The sequence below is a fragment of the Prosopis cineraria genome, unplaced genomic scaffold (assembly GCF_029017545.1).
Source record: "Prosopis cineraria cultivar Desert tree isolate PC_DT_omini unplaced genomic scaffold, ASM2901754v1 PC13, whole genome shotgun sequence".
Lineage (NCBI taxonomy): Eukaryota > Viridiplantae > Streptophyta > Magnoliopsida > Fabales > Fabaceae > Prosopis > Prosopis cineraria.
This window is the reverse complement of record NW_026555344.1, coordinates 36,314,181-36,335,543: the sequence shown is the minus strand read 5'-3', so window position 1 is coordinate 36,335,543 and position 21,363 is coordinate 36,314,181. Positions and strand designations below refer to the sequence as shown.

The following is a 21,363-nucleotide window of genomic DNA, read 5'->3' as shown; positions in this document are numbered from 1 at the left end:
ATGCAAAATGAAATAAATGTCAAATTTAAAATTTAAAAAGGTATATATATATATATATATATTATTTGATACATATATTGTTTTAATCTAAAGTGTACTTTTGTTGTCTAATTTTAGATGAAGTTTTAATTTAATCTTTTAATTTGTAAGATATATTTTCAATCCTCTAATTCTACTTTTAAATGTTTATTTTTATGCTAATTATTATTATTAAAAAATTTAAATTTAATATATCAATATTTAAAAATTTAAGAAATATTTTATGATGAATCTAACAGTACTAAATTAAGAGACACTTTATTATAAAATAAAGGAAAGCCACATTTAGCCTATTGTTTTATTTGCAGGATTTCATCTTCCAGCTTGGTAACAAGGACGGGTGCTCCATATTTGGGCACCAACACCATTCTGTAGGAAGGACAATGGCGATAATTAGGCGAAATGGAGAAGGAGAAGCTGGACAGAAGAAGACTCAGCACAATCTTCGCTTCTGTCAATGCAAAGTGTTGGCCTGCACAGATTCGACTTCCGAGTCCAAACGGTAGGTATGCTTGTGGATACTTGCATGCTTCTGAAACTCCTCCTTCAAATCTCTCAGGCTTAAACTCACTCGCATCTTCTCCCCAGATCTCTTTGTCTCTGTGCATTGCAGGTGTCAAGATCCATATGTTTGTTCCTTTTGGCACTACCAATTCGCCTAGCTTCATCTCCTCCAATGCCTCCCTCGATGTTGTTATTCCTGGTGAGTACAGACGCAGGCTCTCTTGAATCACCATCGTCAACTGCCATAATATTATTGTTATTCGGCAAGTTTCAAGTACATGATCGGAACTTATAATCCTTGTTCGATTAATTTTAAGGGAGGAGATCAAGGATACTAACTTGTTTCAGTTTTCGAAAATTATCAGCGTCGCGAAAGCAGTGAGGTGACATGTCGGAGAAGGTATTAGAAATCTCCGATCGAAGACGGTCTTGCCACTCAGGATGAAATGCCAGAAGAACCAACGTCCAGGTAACTAAAACTGCAGTGCTCTCCGATCCTGCGAAGTATATGTTCTTACACATATCCACAATCAATTTCTTAGTTTCGTGTTTGTGCCTTAGCTTCTTCATGATTCCAGATCCACTTTGATTTTTGGCGTTTGCGGAACTGTCAATAATTAACTGTAATAGGTCCTTTTGATTCTCATTTCCATACCTTTGGTTTTCCAGCTTACGATCAGAAACCACTTTCAGTATTAGCTTCTCTACCTCTTGCTCCAGCCTCCAAATCTCTCTGTTTTCCTTGGTGGGAAAAAATCTGCACACGTATATACTCATTGATTATACTGAATTGATAAATACTCTATACTCGATCAAAAGTTATTAATATTCTTGTTATTTTAGCAACTACTGGTTTCATGAGTGAATGAAGGGTGCTTAATTTTTTAGTCACTTACAAGTGCCTATCACTTGTTTGACAAAAGTCTTTCAACTTGTGAGTTTGTTTTATTTGTATTTTAGGGAGAGGATTTGTGAACTATGAATGAAATATACTGCAAAAACATAGATTGACAAGAAGGAAGCTAGAAAAATGAAACCTGAGGTTTAAAAACCCAAACAAAAGGTTGGGTTTAGCAAGAACGGCTTGCAAAGCAGCGAGTTTAGAGAAAATCTGATTGCCCTGAGCATAAGAGCTACTGAAAGACGCTTTGCTAATAACATCAGCTGTGAGGGCCTTCAAATCATCGTCAATCACAATCTCTGCAACTTTGCCTCCATTTTCTATTATAATCCTTTCCCATTTCCTTATGATTTCCTTTGTAGATTCTTCCATATAATCCACCATTTTCTGTAAATTCCATAACAACCATATAAAATCACTTTTTCATTAAAAAAAAAACGCCAAGAGTGAGCTCCATATTTTTCCCATTACTATATCTTCAAATAGCATTTAGTTTTGATTGTTGAGTCTCTTTCATTTGAAAACAAAAATAGAGTGAAAGTAAATGTAGAAATTAACCTGAATCTTGGAGAGGAAAAACTGAGGAGCGATAAGGTTTCTTTGGAAGGACCAATGTTGTCCATTAGCTCTGATGATGCCATCTCCCAGCATCGGTTTCAAAGGCTTGGTCAAATAGGAAGGCTTACCCAAGTCCAAGCTCCTTGTCAGATTCAACTCTTTGATCGTTTCTGGATCTCCCACATACAGATGCAGCCTATTTCCAATAGAGTACAGGTATGTTGGACCTGATCATTTTCACGCACACACGCACACACACTCATATTCATGTAACTTTCATAAATACACATTCAGATGAAGAGTACGCAGAGATATACCATATTGTTTCCTCCATTGTTGGAGATATGGGAAGAGAGAGCAAAACCATTGATCTGAGAATGATGTTGAGGTTGGAGAGGTGAGCTTGGAGTATTGTGATTGCATGCGTTGAACCTCAGAGAGATTTCCCGAAAGGAAGGAAGGGATTGGTCCATCGATCCCTTGCTTCTTAAAAGCTGATCGGATTCTTTGAGGTTTCCACCACAGAACCTCCCATATTGTCAATACTAAGCAGCTCATCGCTATGGCAACCGCTGACCAAACCATCTCCTTTGTTTGCCATTGCCATGCATCTTCACCAATTTCCATCTCTCTCTCTCTCTCTCTATATATATATATATCACTCTTACACATGTAACAGCTGAGCTTAGTGACGCCTCCCCTGCTTTTATACTTGACACCGTAGAGCAAAATACATTCATTTAATGAATGTCATAAATACATGTATTTAGAATTATGTTCATATATATGGTTGACTATGTAAGTATATTAATGCATTTAAAAAGATTCATGTATCAATATCCAATCCTCTTCTTGTCCAACCAGTAACTTACTCCCTTTGTTTTTTTATCACTAAGAGAAACCACCGTGCACACCATTATTTTCTTTTATAAGTAAAAATACAAATTTCTAGAAGCATTTTTTTTTTCATTTTTCTCCAGTTGCCTCTCGTAACCGGATAATATCATTAAATTAAAGAAAAAAGTAAGATTAATTATAAGGGGCGTTTTAGTTCAAACTTTTCAATTTTAGACATAATTGATAGGATTAACTAATTTTTTTTAAATTGTGAATTGATTATTTTTCTTTTATATTTAATTAATAGTTTGGAGAATCTTGTTGCAAGTAACATGAGGAAATACTAAATCCTAATTTATCCGAATCTTCTAAATAACATCACGTAGTGAATATGTACCTTATTTCTTGCCTAAAATTCAAAACTTTTTAAACAGTGCGTGCCTATATTATTTTTTTATAAGATATTATGTTATTTTGCATCTATCTTTTCTATTATGCTTTTTGTATTATGATAGATAAGTTTATATTATATATTATTTAGGAGTGGAATTATACTATTGTTTTTTTCCTTCATAGGTTGCTCAATATCATAAGAAATGAAGGAAGATTTTTTACCAACAATAGGCAAGAAATTTGACATTGTAAAAGAACTGTGGAAATTTTGAATTGTTCAAGAAAAATTTATATTTTAGGTGGGAAATGGGATATACATTCACTATACGTGAAATTATTTAAGATATTTAAATGAATTTAAATTCAATGTTTCCTAATTTTGATTGTGACAAGATTCTCTAAGCCCTTAATTTAAAGGACAGAATTGATTTTGCTATGTGGGTATATGCGTCCAATGCCTGTAGTTGCTACACGCAAGGGATCCAAATTTCAAATTCACCATAATTTAAATTTGAATTTGATTAATGGCTAATTAAATGCCCATGATTTTGGTAGCAGTAGATTAGGCCAACAGATCAAGAAAATCACAAGTCAAATTCGTCTTCCTCAACTGGTAAAAAAAAAAAAATTCGTCTTCCTCTTCCTCCAAAAACCTAGCGTTATTACTTCTGTGGCAACTAGTGAGGGCGAATAACATCTTAAAGACAATGTGGTCAACGTGTTTTTTTTTTTTTCCTAAGCGATTATTGCTAAAATATGTCCGTATTTTCCTTGCTTGGAATGAGAGTGTACATGAATCTAGCTAGTAGCCTGCTACATCTATTTGGTCACACTTGTCCTAACTTTTCCAAATTATATGTTCAACGGATAATTTTAGAGGACGTAAAACTGGAACAAATCCAAAAGGTTTTAGGTAGGAATTGAAGTTTAATTTATTTTAAATGTAATTTTAGTCTCTCAAGTTTTATGAAAATTTTGATTTAATTTGAGCCACTCTATTTAACAATACAGGATGTTATATTTTTTAATAGGGTTAAATGGTAAATTAATTCTAAATTATAGGTTCAGGAATAATTGGAGTTCTAAACTTATTTTTTTGTCACTATTCTCTTTAAATTTTTCAAAATGGTGTAACATGACCCTAACTGTTAATAAAAATTAATTTTGATCGTTAGTTCATAAAAAAATTACAAAAAAAAAATTAAACAATGACCAATAAAATTATGAATAAGGACCCAAAAATACAACAAAAGAAGAATTTTTATGTAATTTTGAAGTCCTTCTCTATAATTTTCTTGATCAACTAATGATTAAAATTAATATTTGTTAACAATAAGGGTCATATTGCACCATTTTAAAAAGTTGAAGGAAAACATTATATTAAAAACAAGTTCAAGACCTCATGTTTCTAGATTAATAATTTAGGGGCTAATTTGTAATTTAACAATTTTTAATATTTCAAAATATTCTAATGCTAATCCACTAGCTTGCAATTAATCCTCCATCTCCTTGAACTTTAGTTTATCTTAACTCTATTTTTATACTAGAGAATGACACTTAAGTCCTAAAAAAATTATTTTATTCCAATAAAATCTCAATGAATTTCAAAATATGGAGGAATTCTCTTGGTCCTTAATTGATCTTTAGACAAAATTTTAAACTTATAAGTTTACAACTTATTTTTTTGATTTTGCAACTCCTTCTACTTTGATTTACAACTCAATTTTCTATTGAGTTTAAGAACACAATTTTTTATAAAAAAATTAATATTAAATTTTGTAAAATTATTTGTTCGATTTCTAAGAATTCACAACTTACTCTCTTAGATTTGCAACTTCATGCACTATGATTGGCAACTACATATCTCAATTTTTTTTTTATGAACACAATCTCAATATTTATTTTTCTCATGAGAAATTACGTATTCAATTTTAAGACTTTGCAACTTTCACTCTATAGTTTTCCATTTATGTTAGTTTGCAATTCAAGTTCCAAATTATATTTAAAAATTCAAGATTCAACCTTGAATTTATAATGTTATTTTTTGAGCTATAGGTATTTGTAACTTATTTTTTCATATTTGCAACTTGATATCTCAATTTTATTTATAAACACAAACTTTCAATATTAATTTTATTTAAAAAAATTTATTCATGAATTTCTAAATGATATTTGGAACCAAGCTGTATACCAAGGTAAATGAAATTGCACATTAGGTAAAGTAAATTGTAAATTATTGGAACTGAATAAATAATTTCTCATGATAAAAATAAATATTGAGATTATACTTATAAATAAAATTGGGATACAAAGTTACAAATTATGGTAGATAAAGTTGCAAATTTGAGAGAATAAATTACAAATTCTTGAAAAGTGAATAAACAATCTTATAAAATTTAATGTTAAAATTTTGTGTTTTTTATTAAAAAAATTGTGTTCTTAAATTAAATTGAAAAACTGAGTTGCAAATTTCAAAAAATATGTTACAAATCTGGAAGTTTAAAATTTAGTTAAAAGATCAATGAAGGATTAAGAGATTTCTTTTTGCATTTTAAATTTCGTTGAGACTTTACTGAAATAAAATAATTCAATTGAAACTTAAGCATCATTCTCCCTTTTCATAACTTTTAATTCAAGCACACCTTTCACCACCTTAAACTTTGTAAGAGCCATTCTGTGTACACTAAATAATTATTTTAGAATATAAAATTATGAATAAAATCCTTTGGCTTCTAGAAAACATTTTGATTTGTACTTAATTGCTACGAATATAAGGCGAGCAATTAGAATTTGCCACATACATTAAAAGATGTTATATATATACATATAGAATGTGTTACATATATTAAAAGATGTCATATACTCCATCCAGTCCACATTATAAGACCGTTTTTAGAAGATATACTTGATTCATATTATAAGTGACTGACAGTTGAGGACTTTCCATTTCAAAATGAAATTCTAAAAATGTCCATTCACTTTACTCTATCTTCATTCAGCTGGTATGCTCTCTCTCTCACTCTGTCTTCAGCTTTTTCTCTTACCATCCACTTTTTCTGTACAGTATTATGAAAAAGAATTATTTAAAAAATAATATTATATTGTTTGGATTACTTTTTGATTTTTTATTTGAAGGTTAGTTTTGGAATTTCATTTATAATTATTTTTTACACTGTTGTTGCATTGATATTGGTGAGGTTGGTAAATATGACTTATAAAATAGGATCGAAAGAAGTATATATATATATATATATATATTGTATATATGTAATGTAATTCAAGTTATCGAACTCATTTAATAAAATAAGAGGTTTGCCATTGTTGTTGCGTATAAGTGCAACACGCTTCTCTTGAATCTTTCTCGAGTCATAAGGATAAATGATCACCATGTACTTAGTAATAGTATGGGACTAATTATTCTTAAGTTCCACAAGATAATAATATCACAAAATTATTTAGTTGACATAATAATAACTAACAATTATCTAGTAATAATTAACAATTTCAATTAAGAATATGTAAAATATAAATATAACCAATTAAAGTTGGTCTTAGTGAAATGGGCTATGACTATTTAAGTATAAAATATCATATTTGACTATATCTAAATATAAAAAATGTTTTTGAAAGAGCTACTCCCAATGAGGTCTAGCGATGTTTGAATTTGATGCAATAATCATACACTCATATAAAAAAGAAAAAAATAACAAAAAATTTCATTTAAATATGTAAATGATAGATTGGTCCCACGAAATGGCATAATTCTTTTGAAGTTCCATAGGATGTTTCTATCATTAGGAAATTTAAAGAAATGACCAAATTGCTATCAAAAAAAATAAAAATTCAAAGTTTCAATGCAGAGTCATTTTCGCTCATTCTTGACTCTGCTTCATCCTTTTGTTTTCATTTTCTTCTCTTCCTCGTGCCGTTCTTCTGGTTTATCTTTGTCTTCTCTTTCTCCTTCTCATTTGTCTTATTTCTTTTTGAGTTTTTATACAAGGGTGATTTATTTTATTGAGCTGCTGCATATTGATATATGTAAGCAATTATTCTTCCTCTGTTAGTTGTGCTGTATGTGGGTAAATTTTCTCTCCTCCTTGAAAATTTCTCTTTTCATGTGTGATAGTTAAAATTGATGTAGGTCAATGTGTGTAAATAATTGATGTCTTCATTTTCTCTTCATGATTGAGGTCTTTATTTTCTCTATTGTATGTGGGTGTGAATGCTTATTCATAGATAAATGATAAATGATATATCACTTTTAGTTGTGTTGTAAATGCATAAATCAAAGTTGTGAATGGCCAATATAAAATTGTGAATATAAAAAAAAGTTGTTATTATAGAAAATATAATAAATATGTGATTATGATATTTGAAAAATAGACATGTTGATGAATGGCTATTGATTCAACCTTTCATATATTTTTGTCAAAAGGATTGTTGGATATTTTGATGTAAGTTGTAAATCATGCAATTGACAACAAAATCTTAAATAGTTGTCACTTTTTAAGGTTTTTATATTATTTAAAATAAAAAAGTTGTTATTTCTTGAAATAGATTGGTAATTTATTCTTGCTAATTTAGTGAATTTATAGATGGTATTGATAAATTATAATTTATCATTGTATTGTTGCGAATTTAGGGACAAAAGTTGTTAATATAAAAATAAAAATTATGAATAAAAAGTTATAAATTTTTAACACCTGATGTATATTAAGACTTATATATGTAGAGTTAAGAATAACTATAGAATTGTTGTGAATTTAAAAATAAAAATTGTTAATATAGGAAAAAAGTTGTGAATTTTTAACACTCGATGCATATTAAGACCTGCAAATGAGGAGTTGTGAATGACTATTGAATTACTATAAATTTAGAAATAAAAATTGTTAATATAAGAATAAAAATTGTGATGAAAAATTGCGAATTTTCAACACTTGATGCACATTAGGACTTATAGATTAGGACTTGTAAATAACTATTAAATTGTTACGAATTTAGAAACAAAAGTTATTATTACATGAATAAAAGTTGTGAATTTTCAACATCCGATACATATCAAGACCTGCAGATCAAAACTTATGAATAACTATTAAATTGTTGTAAATTTAAAAACAAAAGTTGTTAATATATAAACAAAAATTGTGAATGAAAAGTTATGAATTTTTTTAATTTGAATAAAAGGCAAAAGTGTCATTTCCTATAACTCCCTAACGACAAAAATATCCCTTAAGACTCTAGAGGAATTATTATATTTTGTGGAACCAATCTATCATTGATATAATTTAAATAGATTTTCTGTCATTAACCCTATAAAAAAAAAGGAAAAATGAGAATAAAATCTCCCTGAAATGTATAAATAATAATTTGGTCCTTTTAAATGCAATAATTTCTTTGAAGTTTTTAAGGACTTGTCTTTCATTAATGAATTTATATAAATTATTAAATTATCCTTATTAAAAATAAATAATTTATAAGCTTTGTTTAAATATTTATAATCATGTAATAACAAATCTCAATTTCATATATTAATTTCTTATTTACTGTTGCATTGTTGTGAATATAAAAAAAAGTTGTGAATATTTAAACAAAATTTGTGAATCATTTATTTTCAATAAGAGTAATTTAATAATTTACATAAATTTATTAATAATAAAAAAATTTTAAAAATTTTAAAAAAATTATGACATTTTAAAAGATTAAATTATTAATTATATATTTGAGAAAAATTTTTATTATTAATTTCCCATAAAAAAACATGTGAAATATAACACCTTATTGTGTTTAAAACTTCAAATTACTTGAGCAGAATCGTAATTTCCCTAATTTCTATCGAGTTTCGTAGGGTTACAAAGCTTGCGCGCGCGCACAACAGAGAGAGAGCGCGCGCGATTATTTATTATACAGTTGATCCACAATATAAACTAGAGCTTGGTAACTATGAGGGGTGCACCATATTTGGGCATCAAGAGCATTTTGAAGCAGGGACAATGGCGATAATTAGGGCTAATGGAGAAGGAGAAGTTAGACAGAAGCAGCGACAGCATTATCTTGACCTCTATCAAAGCAAAATTCTGGCCTACACAGATCCGACTTCCAAATCCAAATGGTAAGTATGCTTGTGGGTACTTGCAAGCTTCTGCAACCCCTCCTTCGAATCTCTCTGGCCTGAACTCGTCAGCATCTTCTCCCCAGATCTCTGCATCTCTGTGCAGTGCAAGCATGAAGATCCATATGTTTGTTCCTTTTGGGACCACCACTTCACCTATCTTTATGTCTTCCAATGCTTCTCTCGATGTTATTATTCCCGGTGAGTACAGGCGCAGGCTCTCTTGAATCACCATTGTTAACTACCACAACATTATTTGTTCACCACTATCAGAAATGCTTGAATTTATACATTTATTCATGAATCAGCTGGAAATTGATTATTCCATTTAGGAGAAGGGTACTAACTTGTTTCAGGTTTCGAAATTTTTCGGTGTCTTGGAAGCTATGAGGCGACATGTTCGAGAAGGTATCAAGAATCTCCGATCGAAGACGTTCTTGCCAGTGAGGATGCATGGCTAGAAGAATCAACGTCCATGTAACCGAGAGAGCAGTGGTCTCTGATCCTGCAAAGTAGATGTTGGAGCACATATCCACAATCAGTTTTGTGGTTTTGCGTTTGCGTCTCAGCTTCTTTAGGATTCCCCATCCACTGAGATCGGCGTCAACAGCACTGTCAATCATTAACTGTAAGAGGTCCTTTCGATTCTCATTTACAAGCCTTTGGTTTTCCAGCTTACGATCTTCAATCACGTTCAGTATTAGCTTCTCGAACTCTTTCTCTAACCTCCGTATCTCTCTGTTTTCCTGGGTCGGAAGAAATCTAAACACACACACACACAGATGTACTCATTAATTATATTGTGTTGATGAATCTGATACGAATTTAAATCATGGTTCTAAATGGATAAAGGGTGAATAACTTTTCAGCCATCCACTTGCAACTATAACCTGTTTGATGAAAATCCTGTGTCACTGTGTGTGCGCTCTGTTACTCTTTTTTTGCTTATAGGTCTCTTGATTTTGCAGTTTTGATAGAGGATTTGTGGATTACACTAGATTATAACTAAATAGTAAGGAAGCTAGAAGTGAAACCTGAGGTTTGCAAATCCAAACAGTAGGTTTGGTTTTGCAAGAGCGGCTTGCAAGGCAGCGAGCTTAGCAAAAATTTGATTGCCCTGCGCATAAGAGCTTCCGAAACAAGCTTTGCAAATGACATCAGCTGTAAGAGCCTTCAAATCATCATCAATCACAATCTCAGCAGCTTTCCCTCCACTTTCTGTTATACACCTCTCCCATTTCCTCATGATTTCCTTCGTAGATTCTTGCATAAAACCCACCATGTTCTGTAAATTCCACAGCAACTATTCAGTATTCACTATTCAGTCCACTACTGCACACAAAAAGTTTGTCAAATTTTTGCCAAATTTGAGAATAGTAAAAATAGAGTGAAATTGAAACTAGAAATTGACCTGAATCTTGGAGATGAAAAATTGAGGAGCAATAAGGTTTCTTTGGAAAGACCAGTTGTGCCCATTAGCTCTGATGATGCCATATCCCAGCATAGGTTTCAAAGCCTTGGACAAATAGGAAGGCCTACCAAGATCCAAGCTTCTTGTCAGATTCAACTCTTTGAGCAATCCTGGATCTCCCACATACAGATGCTGCTTATTTCCAGTAGAATACAGGAATATTGGACCTGATCACCATCTTCATATTCATATACCTCATACATATACATATTGAGATTAAGATAGCGAGACACATACCATATTGTTTCCTCCATTGATGCAGAAAAGGGAAGAGAGAGTGAACCCATTGGTCTGGAATTGAGGAAGAGGAGAGATTGGAGATCTGTGATTGGATTTTTTGAATCTCAGAGAGATTACCCAAAAGGAAGGACCCTGTTGGCCCTGTTATGCCTTGCTTATGAAGAACTGATCGTATCCTTTGGGGCTTCAACCACAGCTTCTGCCATATTATCAGAACTGTGCAACTTATCGCTATGGCTGCCACCGACCAAACCATCTCCTTCATCTGCCATTGCCATGCCTCTTCACCGCCTTCCATCTCTCTCTCTGCCCCTCTCATCTAACAGCTCAGTTTAGTAACACCTCGCTTTTAGTTATTGGCTACCTTGTATGCTGGAAGGACAACTCATGGTTCAGTGTCTTTTTCTGGGTAAAGAGTTTCAGAGTCGTTTGCATGAGCTGAGAAAATTCGCATTTGATTTCATCCGTTGACCAAAATTTCAAACTCGTTATAACAATGAGCAGAAAGTGTTAATATTTGATTTAGGTTATTTTCTTTCAGGCGACTTCGATTATTGGGAAATTTACTCCTTGACCAAACATAATAAAAAAGATATTCCTTTAAAATCAGAAATTTCGTTACAGACCAAGAATAGGGAAACAAAATTAAAATGCAAATTAAAATTATCTTCTTATCCCTAGTGGAAAATTAGCTGTGCGTATAAACAATTTTAGTAGAAAAGTTGACCACTTGACAATGGAAAATGAAAAGATTTAATATGAGACATTTACAACTTTATTTACAATGATAACAATAGTTTGAATAAAAACAAATAATGCTATGTTACCAGCAACTCCTGTAAAAAAATTAACCATTTCAATATAGGAAATGAACAATTTCAATATAAGAAATTTGTAACTATTTTTATCATGATAATAGCATTAAGAATAAAAATAAGTGAAGTTATACATACAAACAACTTCTAAAAAAAATAGCTACTTTCGTGTGGGCAATGAACAATTACATATGAAAAATTTGTTACTTTTTTTATCATGATAATAGCATTAAGAATAAAATTAAGTGAAATTATGCACACAGACAATTTTGATACAAAAATTAACTATTTAGTATGAAAAATAAACAACTTCAATGTAAAAAATTTGCAAGTGTCTCTTATCTGGGTTAAGCCACTAAGGACAATGAGATAATTTTAATTTGCATTTTAATTTTATTTAACTACTCTTGATTTATAGTAAAACTTCATATTTCAAGGGACTTTCTTTTTCATTATGTATGGTCAACGGGCCTAGATTGAAATTTTTTTATAGATTACTTGAATCAACTGCGTATATTTTGTTTGGCCTCTTATATAATAGATTGTTTGACAATTATTTAAAAAAGATTATGTAATTTTTTTATTTCAATAGGTGGTGGCTGTACGTTATGATTGTGATTATATATTATAATATTGTTATTTATATTATATATAACAAGAGACCCACGTTATAAGATAAAAATTGTCACTCGTCCTGGCTGTCAGTACTCGGGTTCTTGGCTGGTTGTGTAAGGAATATGCTTTGCGGGTAGATAAAAGTTAAAACTGAGTTTTGTAACCTTTTCTGAATTTTAAAAATGAAAAAAAGAAGAAGAAAATAGGGCTGACCTTATATAAATATAGTGACGGATTCAGAAAAATTTAATCAATGAATTGCACTTAAAATAAATATTAATATTTATTAAATTAGACTATAGATAGAATTTATTAACGTCATAAATATACAATTATAATAATATAAAAATAATATTGTTTTCATACAATCAAAATTTTTATAATATTAGAAAATAATACTTTCTTCAAATTTTTTATTTATTAAATAAAATTTATCTACTTTCCTTTGTATAGTATAGAAATTCTTTGTGATAAAATTTTTTATTTGAACAATTAGAGAAAGTTATTTTTTAAAATTATTGTTGCCTCCATTCTAAAACTATCTTTATTTAAAGTTATTATATGAAGATAAATTTCTATATCAAATAATTTTTAGGGGGAAGAGTGAAAATTTTAAGAGGCCAAATGATTTTTTTTAGGATGGGGGCAGTTGGAAATTTTTAGCTAGGGAGTTTAATTGACTTTTTTCCGGGCATAATTTTTTTTTTTTCTTATACAGTGAGGGCAATTGCCGGCACTTTCATTTCATGCATGAAGGTCCATACCCATTTGTGCGCGCGCGCGCGTGGTTGTTGTATCCTCTTCATTTAAAATATTAAAAAAAATTAGAATAACTCTTTAGCCACGTGATTATACAGTTAAAAATTCACGACGAATGGATATGTTTGTTTGATGCAATAACGTCTTGACTTGGTTTATTATATAATAACTGAGAATGACTTTGGAAAATAAAATGTTCACTTGTTTCTTTCCGTTTGCATGATAACGATCTCGTGGGGCTATGGGAGGTGATAAAAGAAAATTGTATCTGACGGGGGCAGCGGCAACCATAGAGTAAGATTCAAATACAAGTGAGGAAAAATGGTTGAAAAATGTTAAAGTTGATTTACGCCATCCAACTATCATTGTAATAGACCTCGGTTTTAGAAATTTGAATTGAATAAAGGTGAGTGTTTTCCCTTGACATTGTTTGAGATTTTTCTTTTTTTGAAGCAAATACATTGTTTGAGATTTATAATCTTTCTTTTACTATGAAGCATTTATGAGTTAAAAGGGTAAAAATGTCCTAATTTTTTTTTTAAAGTAGTGACTGGTATCTTTTTTTTTTTTTTTGAAACAATGTCGTGGTGCAATTTCACATTAAATTGAAAAAATATTGTTAAAGATAGAATTTAATCAACTGAAGGAAAGGTGTCAAGTGGGTATGGTTCAATTAAGACAGATGAAGAAGAGCTTGGAAAATGGGGTCGGTGAAGACAGCGTACCAGAACTTGTGGATTCACTTATCGCGACAATGATTTGTTTTAGGAAGCCTTGAGAGTATATCCTCCAACAGTTCCTGAAGCAGATTTGAATTTGATTCCTTCACCATTTAGTAATTTACTGCCTCGCTTCTGGTCTTCCTTCTTTTCTTAGTCTGTCTTTTATTTTCGAGGGAGGTGGAGGCGATAGACAAGGATTGGCTGTTCTTTCCGGTTTATAATACTCAGTTTTAACCACATTTATTATTCAGGCCAAAGAAAAGAAAACCATATTTATAACAAGTGAGAAGGGCGCCTACCTGATGGAGAGGAATTGATTCACAGGGAGACCCAACTGGAATCCCTCGATGGAATTAGAATCAAGCTTCTTCTTCCTCCTGCATGCTTGCCTCTGCAATATCCTCAGATTGCTCGAAACAGTCAATCCCCCTCCCCCTGCATATTCCATGTCTGCTGTGATCTGTGTCTCAGTCGCAACAGCCATGGCCCTCCTACCCACTTGACACCTGTCCTCTCAGTTCGTCAAATTTTATTTTTAGCGGTCAATGTTTTCTAAATTTAACTGTGGGTGATATTGTACCCTCTATTAAAGTTTCAGAGCGACATTACTTTCAAAAAAAGTTTAGAATATCAAACCCGTCTCACGAAAAAGTTCTTGACGTATCCTTAAGCTGGTGGCTCAAAATTTGCAAAGCCTCTTAGATCATATTTCCACGTAGGTTGTGTGGAATGGCTCTTCATGTCTATGTTGGGCTCACTAACTAATTTTATATATATATATATATAAAGCTGAAAATAAAGTAATAGTTCTCTAAAGTTTTCACTATAGAAAACTCCAGTTTAGGATGCTTGAAGTTTTCACTTTAAGGTCCTGTTTGCAGCTAAACCAGTCATTCAAGTTTGGTGCGGCCCTTTGTTGATTGTCGAAATGTTCCATTTTTTGCTATTGATGCTCCAAAGTGATCCTTTGATTATATCTACTGAAAAAAATGGTAAACTAATGTAATTTATATGACACAATGAATAGAACCAAAAACCACACACTTGTTTGTATGCGATTAAGATATATTTAACACCCAATATATATCAGACATAGCAGTAATGAAGGAGGGAAATGAAATGAAATTCTCAGAAGGAAAAATCAGAAGTTTGTCCAAATGAAGTTTTACAGTAAGCAATAGCAGCCTGAATGGAATTATCAGAGCTACTACAAGTGAAAGAAAAGCCTTCATGAATTGGTGAATTGTGACAAGAAGACACAGTGGAGCAACTTTTCCTCTTATTGGTACCAATAGAACTGAACATGCCTTTAAGTGCACTCAAATCAATCTCCACCACTGACCTATTCCATGATGATCTTCTGCTGGTATTGCTTCTGAAAGATCCCGCATTCCTCCCTGTGGCTTCTTCTTCTTGTGATGATGAGGGATTATTATTAATCACCATGTTCTTGCTCTTCTTCTGATGATGATGGTGATGATGATAGCACGGTAGAATATTGTTTCTGTAATATTTTCTGCTGTTTCCTTTACTGATGATGGTGTCTTGGCATGGTGGTCTTGGTGGCTTCACAAGGGATGATATCAGTGTTGGCAGTCTTATGCCTCGAAACTTTATCAGAATCTTCATTATAATCCCACAGTTTCTTCGTCTTGTCATGCTTCCTTCTTTCCTGGTACGGTGACATGCAAATTCAATAGGACTATACTCTTAATTTCTCATTCAATCTTTAAATATAAGATCATTGTTATGATTCATGAATCTCACATGGAGAAGCCTCTTAAGAAAAGTGAGTTTATAAATTCAAGGGATTTTTTTCAAATGAACTTTTCCTTTAAACTCATGCTCTTCCCATAACCTACATCTCAACTTCCCCCCCCCCCCCTTTCTTCTCTTCTCTCGCTCAAAAAACCAACTTGAAGCTCTATATAATTATATAAGGGGAAATTAGGGCTAAGTCATGGAGCTTATATTGAAGCCATTACCACTTTTCTTCTAAAAAAAAAAAACAAATCTGACCTAACACAAATAAATTAGGTAGTGTTTTTTTTTTTTGTTTTAGAATTAAAAAAATTTTCAAGATTAATACAGTTTATGTCCAATTTACTCTCATCCCTAAAACTTTGTTATATAAGAATATATTGATATAATATGTGTAAGAAATATTTAATATAAAAATAATCTCTTGAATGTGTGATTTTATGACTAATCCTTTCATCAAAATATCTTTTTCTATGTATTAAACACTTTTCATAAAATTTAGGTTCTATAATAATGTTTTCGATATATTTTTTTTAAATATGCAATAAAAGTATACAACCTTAAAAATGGCATGAAACATTTACATGCATATTTTTAAACCATGGTAATGGCAAGAAAAGAATACAAGAGCTTGCTTCTACATGAACACCAAGACAGTTTCTTTTAGACGTCATCATATCCTTACCAGAATGGCACAAAAAAGATTGGGAAAATAGAAAATACTTGTATGATTAAAAATACAAAGGGTAAATGTTTATTGGCTTTTGAAGGATTTTTTTAAGAAACACCTAACATCCAAAACAATTGGCCAGAGTAATTTTGCTCTTAAAACAATTGTCCTTGCCCATTAACAGTTAACATTGGAATCCCCAAATAGCATTTTCTAACAATAAACATTGGAAATTTGATGGTAAGGATAACAATGTTCTATTTTAATTACTTTAAAGAAAAACTTATTTCAACCAATAGTTTAAGATATTAGGTAATTCTCAAAAAATACTTTTAAGACAAAAATGCACTTTTATCTAACAAGGAAAAAAACCTAAAAGGTCATGGGTTAGTTTGGAAAATAATTATGGGAGCATTTCTATAAAGATTCCTTGACTATACTTAATTATATTCAAAGCACCTAAATTTTTAAAATTTCACAGTTGTCTAGGAGTACTAATTTAATATTAAATTTATGAAAAAAATGAAAAAATTACCTTTTTTTAAATTAATATAAGAATTTTTCTACTTCACTTGTTTTTTTGCTTACTGAATATTGTTAATTATCCTACTTCATTTGTTTATTTTTCTAGAATGAAATCAAGTAAATGAACAATATATAGTATATGAATCAACAAGTTATCTTCCAATGATTTAAATATCTAAAATAAAAACAAGTTAAGTATAGCAATTAACAAGTAAAATAGGAAAGTTCTAATATTAATTTAAAGGAGGGGCAATATTATCATTTGTCTTAAAATTTTAATATCAAATCAATACCTTAAATTATAGTAAAATTTAAAAATTTAGGGACTTCAAATATAAATAAATTTGGTAAATGGTCTTTCATTTAAATTCTCCCTATGATTATCGGTCAGCGTCAGACTCACATGAGGCTAGTTTACTACTGCTCCTTTTTATACGCAGGTCATCTTATAGACAACAGATATATAAGAGTAATTTGTACAAGTTAACTTGCTTAAAAAAATTATTATTAATTACTTTTCATAATTTTTATTAGCAAAGTAAAATTTTACATTTGAGATAAAAATATTTTAAAGATGATGCATTTAATAAAGATGAATTGAGAATTTTTTAAAAATAATAATAATTTAATTATTTCTCCAAATTTCGGTGGTTTGAAATAATTTATATACTCCCTCTAATCTGATTTATAAGTTAACTCTTTGAAATTAAAAAAAATTATAACCTTTATTAATTTTATTTAAAAATTTAATAAGTTTTCACATTTATTCCTCTCTTAAATATGCATACTCTCTAAGCATAAAAATACTCTAGTAGTTAATAAATACTTATCATTTAATGGCAATAAATTAAAAGATAAAAATAACCACAAAATCATAAAAATATTTTATAAATAAGATCAAAATAGATACTTCATGTCTTATATTTTATACTCCCTCTCATTCTATTTATATAGCATAGAGATAATTTTTTTAATTTTATTTATAATCTATTTTATTAAATTTTCATCATAAATTTTTTCATTTGTCCTCTAGTGAGTGCTGAAAAGAAAAAATATATTATTAGAGTATGATTATTTAATAGGAATAAAGTTAAAAAATTATTAAATTTTAGATTAAATTAATAAATTGTAATTTTTTTTATTTTGATAAAACATGTTAACATCGATAAATAAAATCAGAAAACTAAATAGAAAGCAGGAGAGGAGCATATGTAACTCGGTAACTGAAAATAGCAACGGAGAAAACTATGTACTAGCTACCTTGTATGGGCGGAGCGCTGGTCGATGTTATTCGAGGAGTCAAAAGGCATGGTTGCACTTGTTTGTAGAGTTATGCTTGCATGGTCTGATGAACGCTTTTCCCAGAAATCAACCTTGAAATTAGATCGCCGATCAAATGCTACTCCGAATTTGACTCTGCGTTGATGATGATGATCATCATCATCACTTTGAGTAACTGAATCTGCAGAAGCAGTAAGAGAAGGTGGACCTGAAGCTGAAGCTGAAGCTGATGGATCAACCCTGGTCTCACCATGTTCCTCAGAGGAATCAACGTCGACAACACACTGATGAACATAGGGGAGCGGAATCGAGGAAGAAATAGAAATGCGCAGTTCATCGTACTCCTTCATGATCTTGTCGTCTTCTTCCTCGGAACTCCCACATGTTGATGTCGGCACCACCACTGCACAAGAATCCAGCTCTATTTCGATGTACGAATCATCATTCTCTGTCAAACTGTCACGCACGTCCTCTTCTCTGCCATCCTCCATGATACCTTCCTAGCTTGCTTAATTGCTAATTTGCTATATATATATATATATATATATATGTAAACTCTCTCTCACACACAGACACAGACACACAGACACAGGCACTCACGGTTGTGATCAGTTGTGAGCATATATTCGTACTGTTGAGCCACGGGATGTGATGATCTGCAGAATTTTGGATGAGTGTTTTTGGGGTTGATTTGAATATGATTTTATGTTCTATTAAATTGGATGCTGATGGATGCGTTTCCCTGAAATCAGGTGTGATGGTTTTGTTTTGAAGTAAATAGGAGAATAATTATATATAGGGACAAGAAAAAGATATGGCTTAATTTTCCAGGAAAGCTGCAATGGAACTAATTAGGATCCAATCTAATAATGCAAAGGAGATTACATTAAAAGATTTAGATTCAATGACTAGTTTAAATATACTAACTTAATGAATATCTCATGGACTATAATGAAAATGGTTTGTTTCAATTGAATCACTGTCAAACATTTCAGTTTTATAAAATTTTCAAAGAGGATGTTATAAATAAATTTTAAATTTTATCGTACAAAGTAGGAGTGTTTATGGAATAAAATTGAATCTGGACACCCTTGTCCCATCCCGTCTCGTCTTGTTAAGAATCGGGATGGGATTAAAACGCCCTACCATCTTGATAAATCGGACAATATTAGAAAAAAATTTGAATAATAACATTTATTAAAATTTTAAATTATATAATTTATTAAGTTTATAATCAAAACAATACAGGTACATAAATTACAACAATTTAAAATTAATTATTGAATTATAATAATCACAACTACACATTATAATATCAATTACAAGTGATCTCTAGATTGTAAGAGTAACAATAATAAACAATTCAAATACAACATTAAATTATTATTTTTTTTACTTTAGTTGAGATGTGCTAAGCTAATTACTGTTCCAATAATAAAACAAAAAATAGATATAAATAAAAGTTATTAAATAAATAGATATAAAAATAAATTATATTAATATATTATAAAAAAAGATATCGCCCTATTTACTATATATCATTAAAATTATCGATACAAAAAATTTTAGTTTTATATGAGAATTGCAAGTATTAAAATTATAATTAATATAATTAATATAAGTATAAATTATATTAATATAATTAATATATTTAATGTATATTTTTAAAATAAAAAATAATATATATAATATTCGGGACAGGATAGGATGAGACGTCCTGATAGTAATCTCGTGTCCCGTCTCGTCCTTTCCTGAGTCCCTTTTCTGTCACGTCTCATAAAGTTTCATCCCGATTATTTTTGAGACAGAACAAGATTCATCATGATATAATTGAAATGATATTAGATTAATTGGGATTGATACAAACTGAACAGTCGCATAATTTATTTTTATGATCATAAGGATTGTTTTAAATTTTTAAATATTATATATAATTGTTTGGTGATGATTTGATTGATACTTGTGGAATTGCGACGTGTCTCCTACTGCTTAATTGATGCAACTCACCACATTCATCATTGGTCTGTATTCCCCGGATTTCTTCGTCCGTCTGCTTGTTTGTTTTACTCTTGATCAGTTATTGTTGATTAGGAAAATAACTCAGATCCCACTCAAAAAAATTGATTACGAAAAAAAAAAGTCTCATAAAATTATAAAATTATTTTAAAATCTCATTAATTATTCAAGTGCTCAGTATTTTAAAACATTTTTAATTTAATTTCACTTAGACTAAGTTAATTAATAGTTTTTAGAATTGCACACTTTTCATATATTTATCAGGTTAGGTTGTCTTAATTAGAAAATTTGATTAATTACATCCCAATTAAAGATTTTTTTAGAAAATAAATTATTAATTGTATTTTCAAAGACAAAAGATGTCTAATATTTTTCAACATAATACTTTGAAAAAAATTCTTATAATATTGAATTGAAGAGCATTTGTAAATGGAGTTGTTCAATTGATAACTAATTAGCACTAATTAATAACTATATCCAACAACAATTGACAATTTCAATAAAAAAAAAACATGGGACTCTAGAATAAGTTTGTGATTTCAAGAGACTTTTTATAGTTATATTTCTTGTGCCGGACTTGAAAATGATTTTTTATTCTTTATTGTTTGTAATTTTTGTATTTTTCAAAAGTGTTATATTGTTAGAGACAATCTTGTCCCAGCTTTGGGGTATTATTTGTAATTTAAGTTTAAATAATATTTATTAATGCAATTACGGGCTAGGCCCATGGCTTTGGACCTGGGCCTAATATTACAGTTAAGCGCGGCCCAATAAGTTTTAATTTCTAAAAGTCAGGGGATGGCTAAACGCAAGGCCCATTCATTTTGATGTATTGGAAAGATTTTTTAGGGAATTGGAATGCGGAAAGGAAAAGGAATTAATCATTGAAAGTTTTTCTTTTGTATATTAAAATGATAGAACGAATCTTTGTACCAAGAACAAAACGATGGAATGAATCTTCGAAATGTAACAACATGAGAATATCACTGAAAGTAAAAATTACTGAAAATTAAAGGAGAGGAAATAAATAATAGAGGAGGGGACAGAAGGGAGAATTTGGACTCTTTGGTCTGTGGGAATAAAAATGAAAAGGAGAATATAATGAAGAAAGTGAATAATTAAATGTGGAAACTCGTATGCATCCATT

General features: G+C 30.4%; 3 protein-coding genes across 5 annotated transcripts; all 3 read right to left on the bottom strand.

Annotated features, from left to right (window-relative positions):
• Window positions 1–281: 281 nt before the first annotated feature.
• LOC129290074 (cytochrome P450 714A1-like) lies at window positions 282–2,629 on the bottom strand. Its single transcript, XM_054926784.1, has 5 exons — window positions 2,320–2,629; window positions 2,003–2,229; window positions 1,581–1,831; window positions 883–1,300; window positions 282–782 (listed from the first exon to the last, which is right to left on the bottom strand). The coding sequence occupies exons 1-5, from the start codon at window positions 2,627–2,629 to the stop codon at window positions 330–332; spliced, it is 1,659 nt and encodes a 552-aa protein (XP_054782759.1). The 3' UTR covers window positions 282–329.
• A 6,364-nt stretch (window positions 2,630–8,993) lies between these two features.
• LOC129290340 (cytochrome P450 714A1-like) lies at window positions 8,994–11,529 on the bottom strand. Its single transcript, XM_054927087.1, has 5 exons — window positions 11,050–11,529; window positions 10,753–10,979; window positions 10,376–10,626; window positions 9,689–10,103; window positions 8,994–9,582 (listed from the first exon to the last, which is right to left on the bottom strand). The coding sequence occupies exons 1-5, from the start codon at window positions 11,369–11,371 to the stop codon at window positions 9,157–9,159; spliced, it is 1,641 nt and encodes a 546-aa protein (XP_054783062.1). The 5' UTR covers window positions 11,372–11,529; the 3' UTR covers window positions 8,994–9,156.
• A 3,099-nt stretch (window positions 11,530–14,628) lies between these two features.
• Window positions 14,629–19,008, bottom strand: LOC129290341 (uncharacterized). 3 transcript variants are annotated; one of them, XM_054927089.1, is made up of 3 exons: window positions 18,180–19,008; window positions 15,306–15,635; window positions 14,629–14,943 (listed from the first exon to the last, which is right to left on the bottom strand). In XM_054927089.1, the coding sequence occupies exons 1-3, from the start codon at window positions 18,689–18,691 to the stop codon at window positions 14,907–14,909; spliced, it is 879 nt and encodes a 292-aa protein (XP_054783064.1). In that variant the 5' UTR covers window positions 18,692–19,008; the 3' UTR covers window positions 14,629–14,906. The 3 variants fall into 3 exon arrangements, with proteins under 3 accessions (XP_054783064.1, XP_054783065.1, XP_054783063.1); XM_054927090.1 differs by having other exon boundaries at window positions 14,629–14,940; XM_054927088.1 differs by lacking the exon at window positions 14,629–14,943 and having other exon boundaries at window positions 14,988–15,635; window positions 18,180–19,001.
• Between the last annotated feature and the right edge of the window lie 2,355 nt (window positions 19,009–21,363).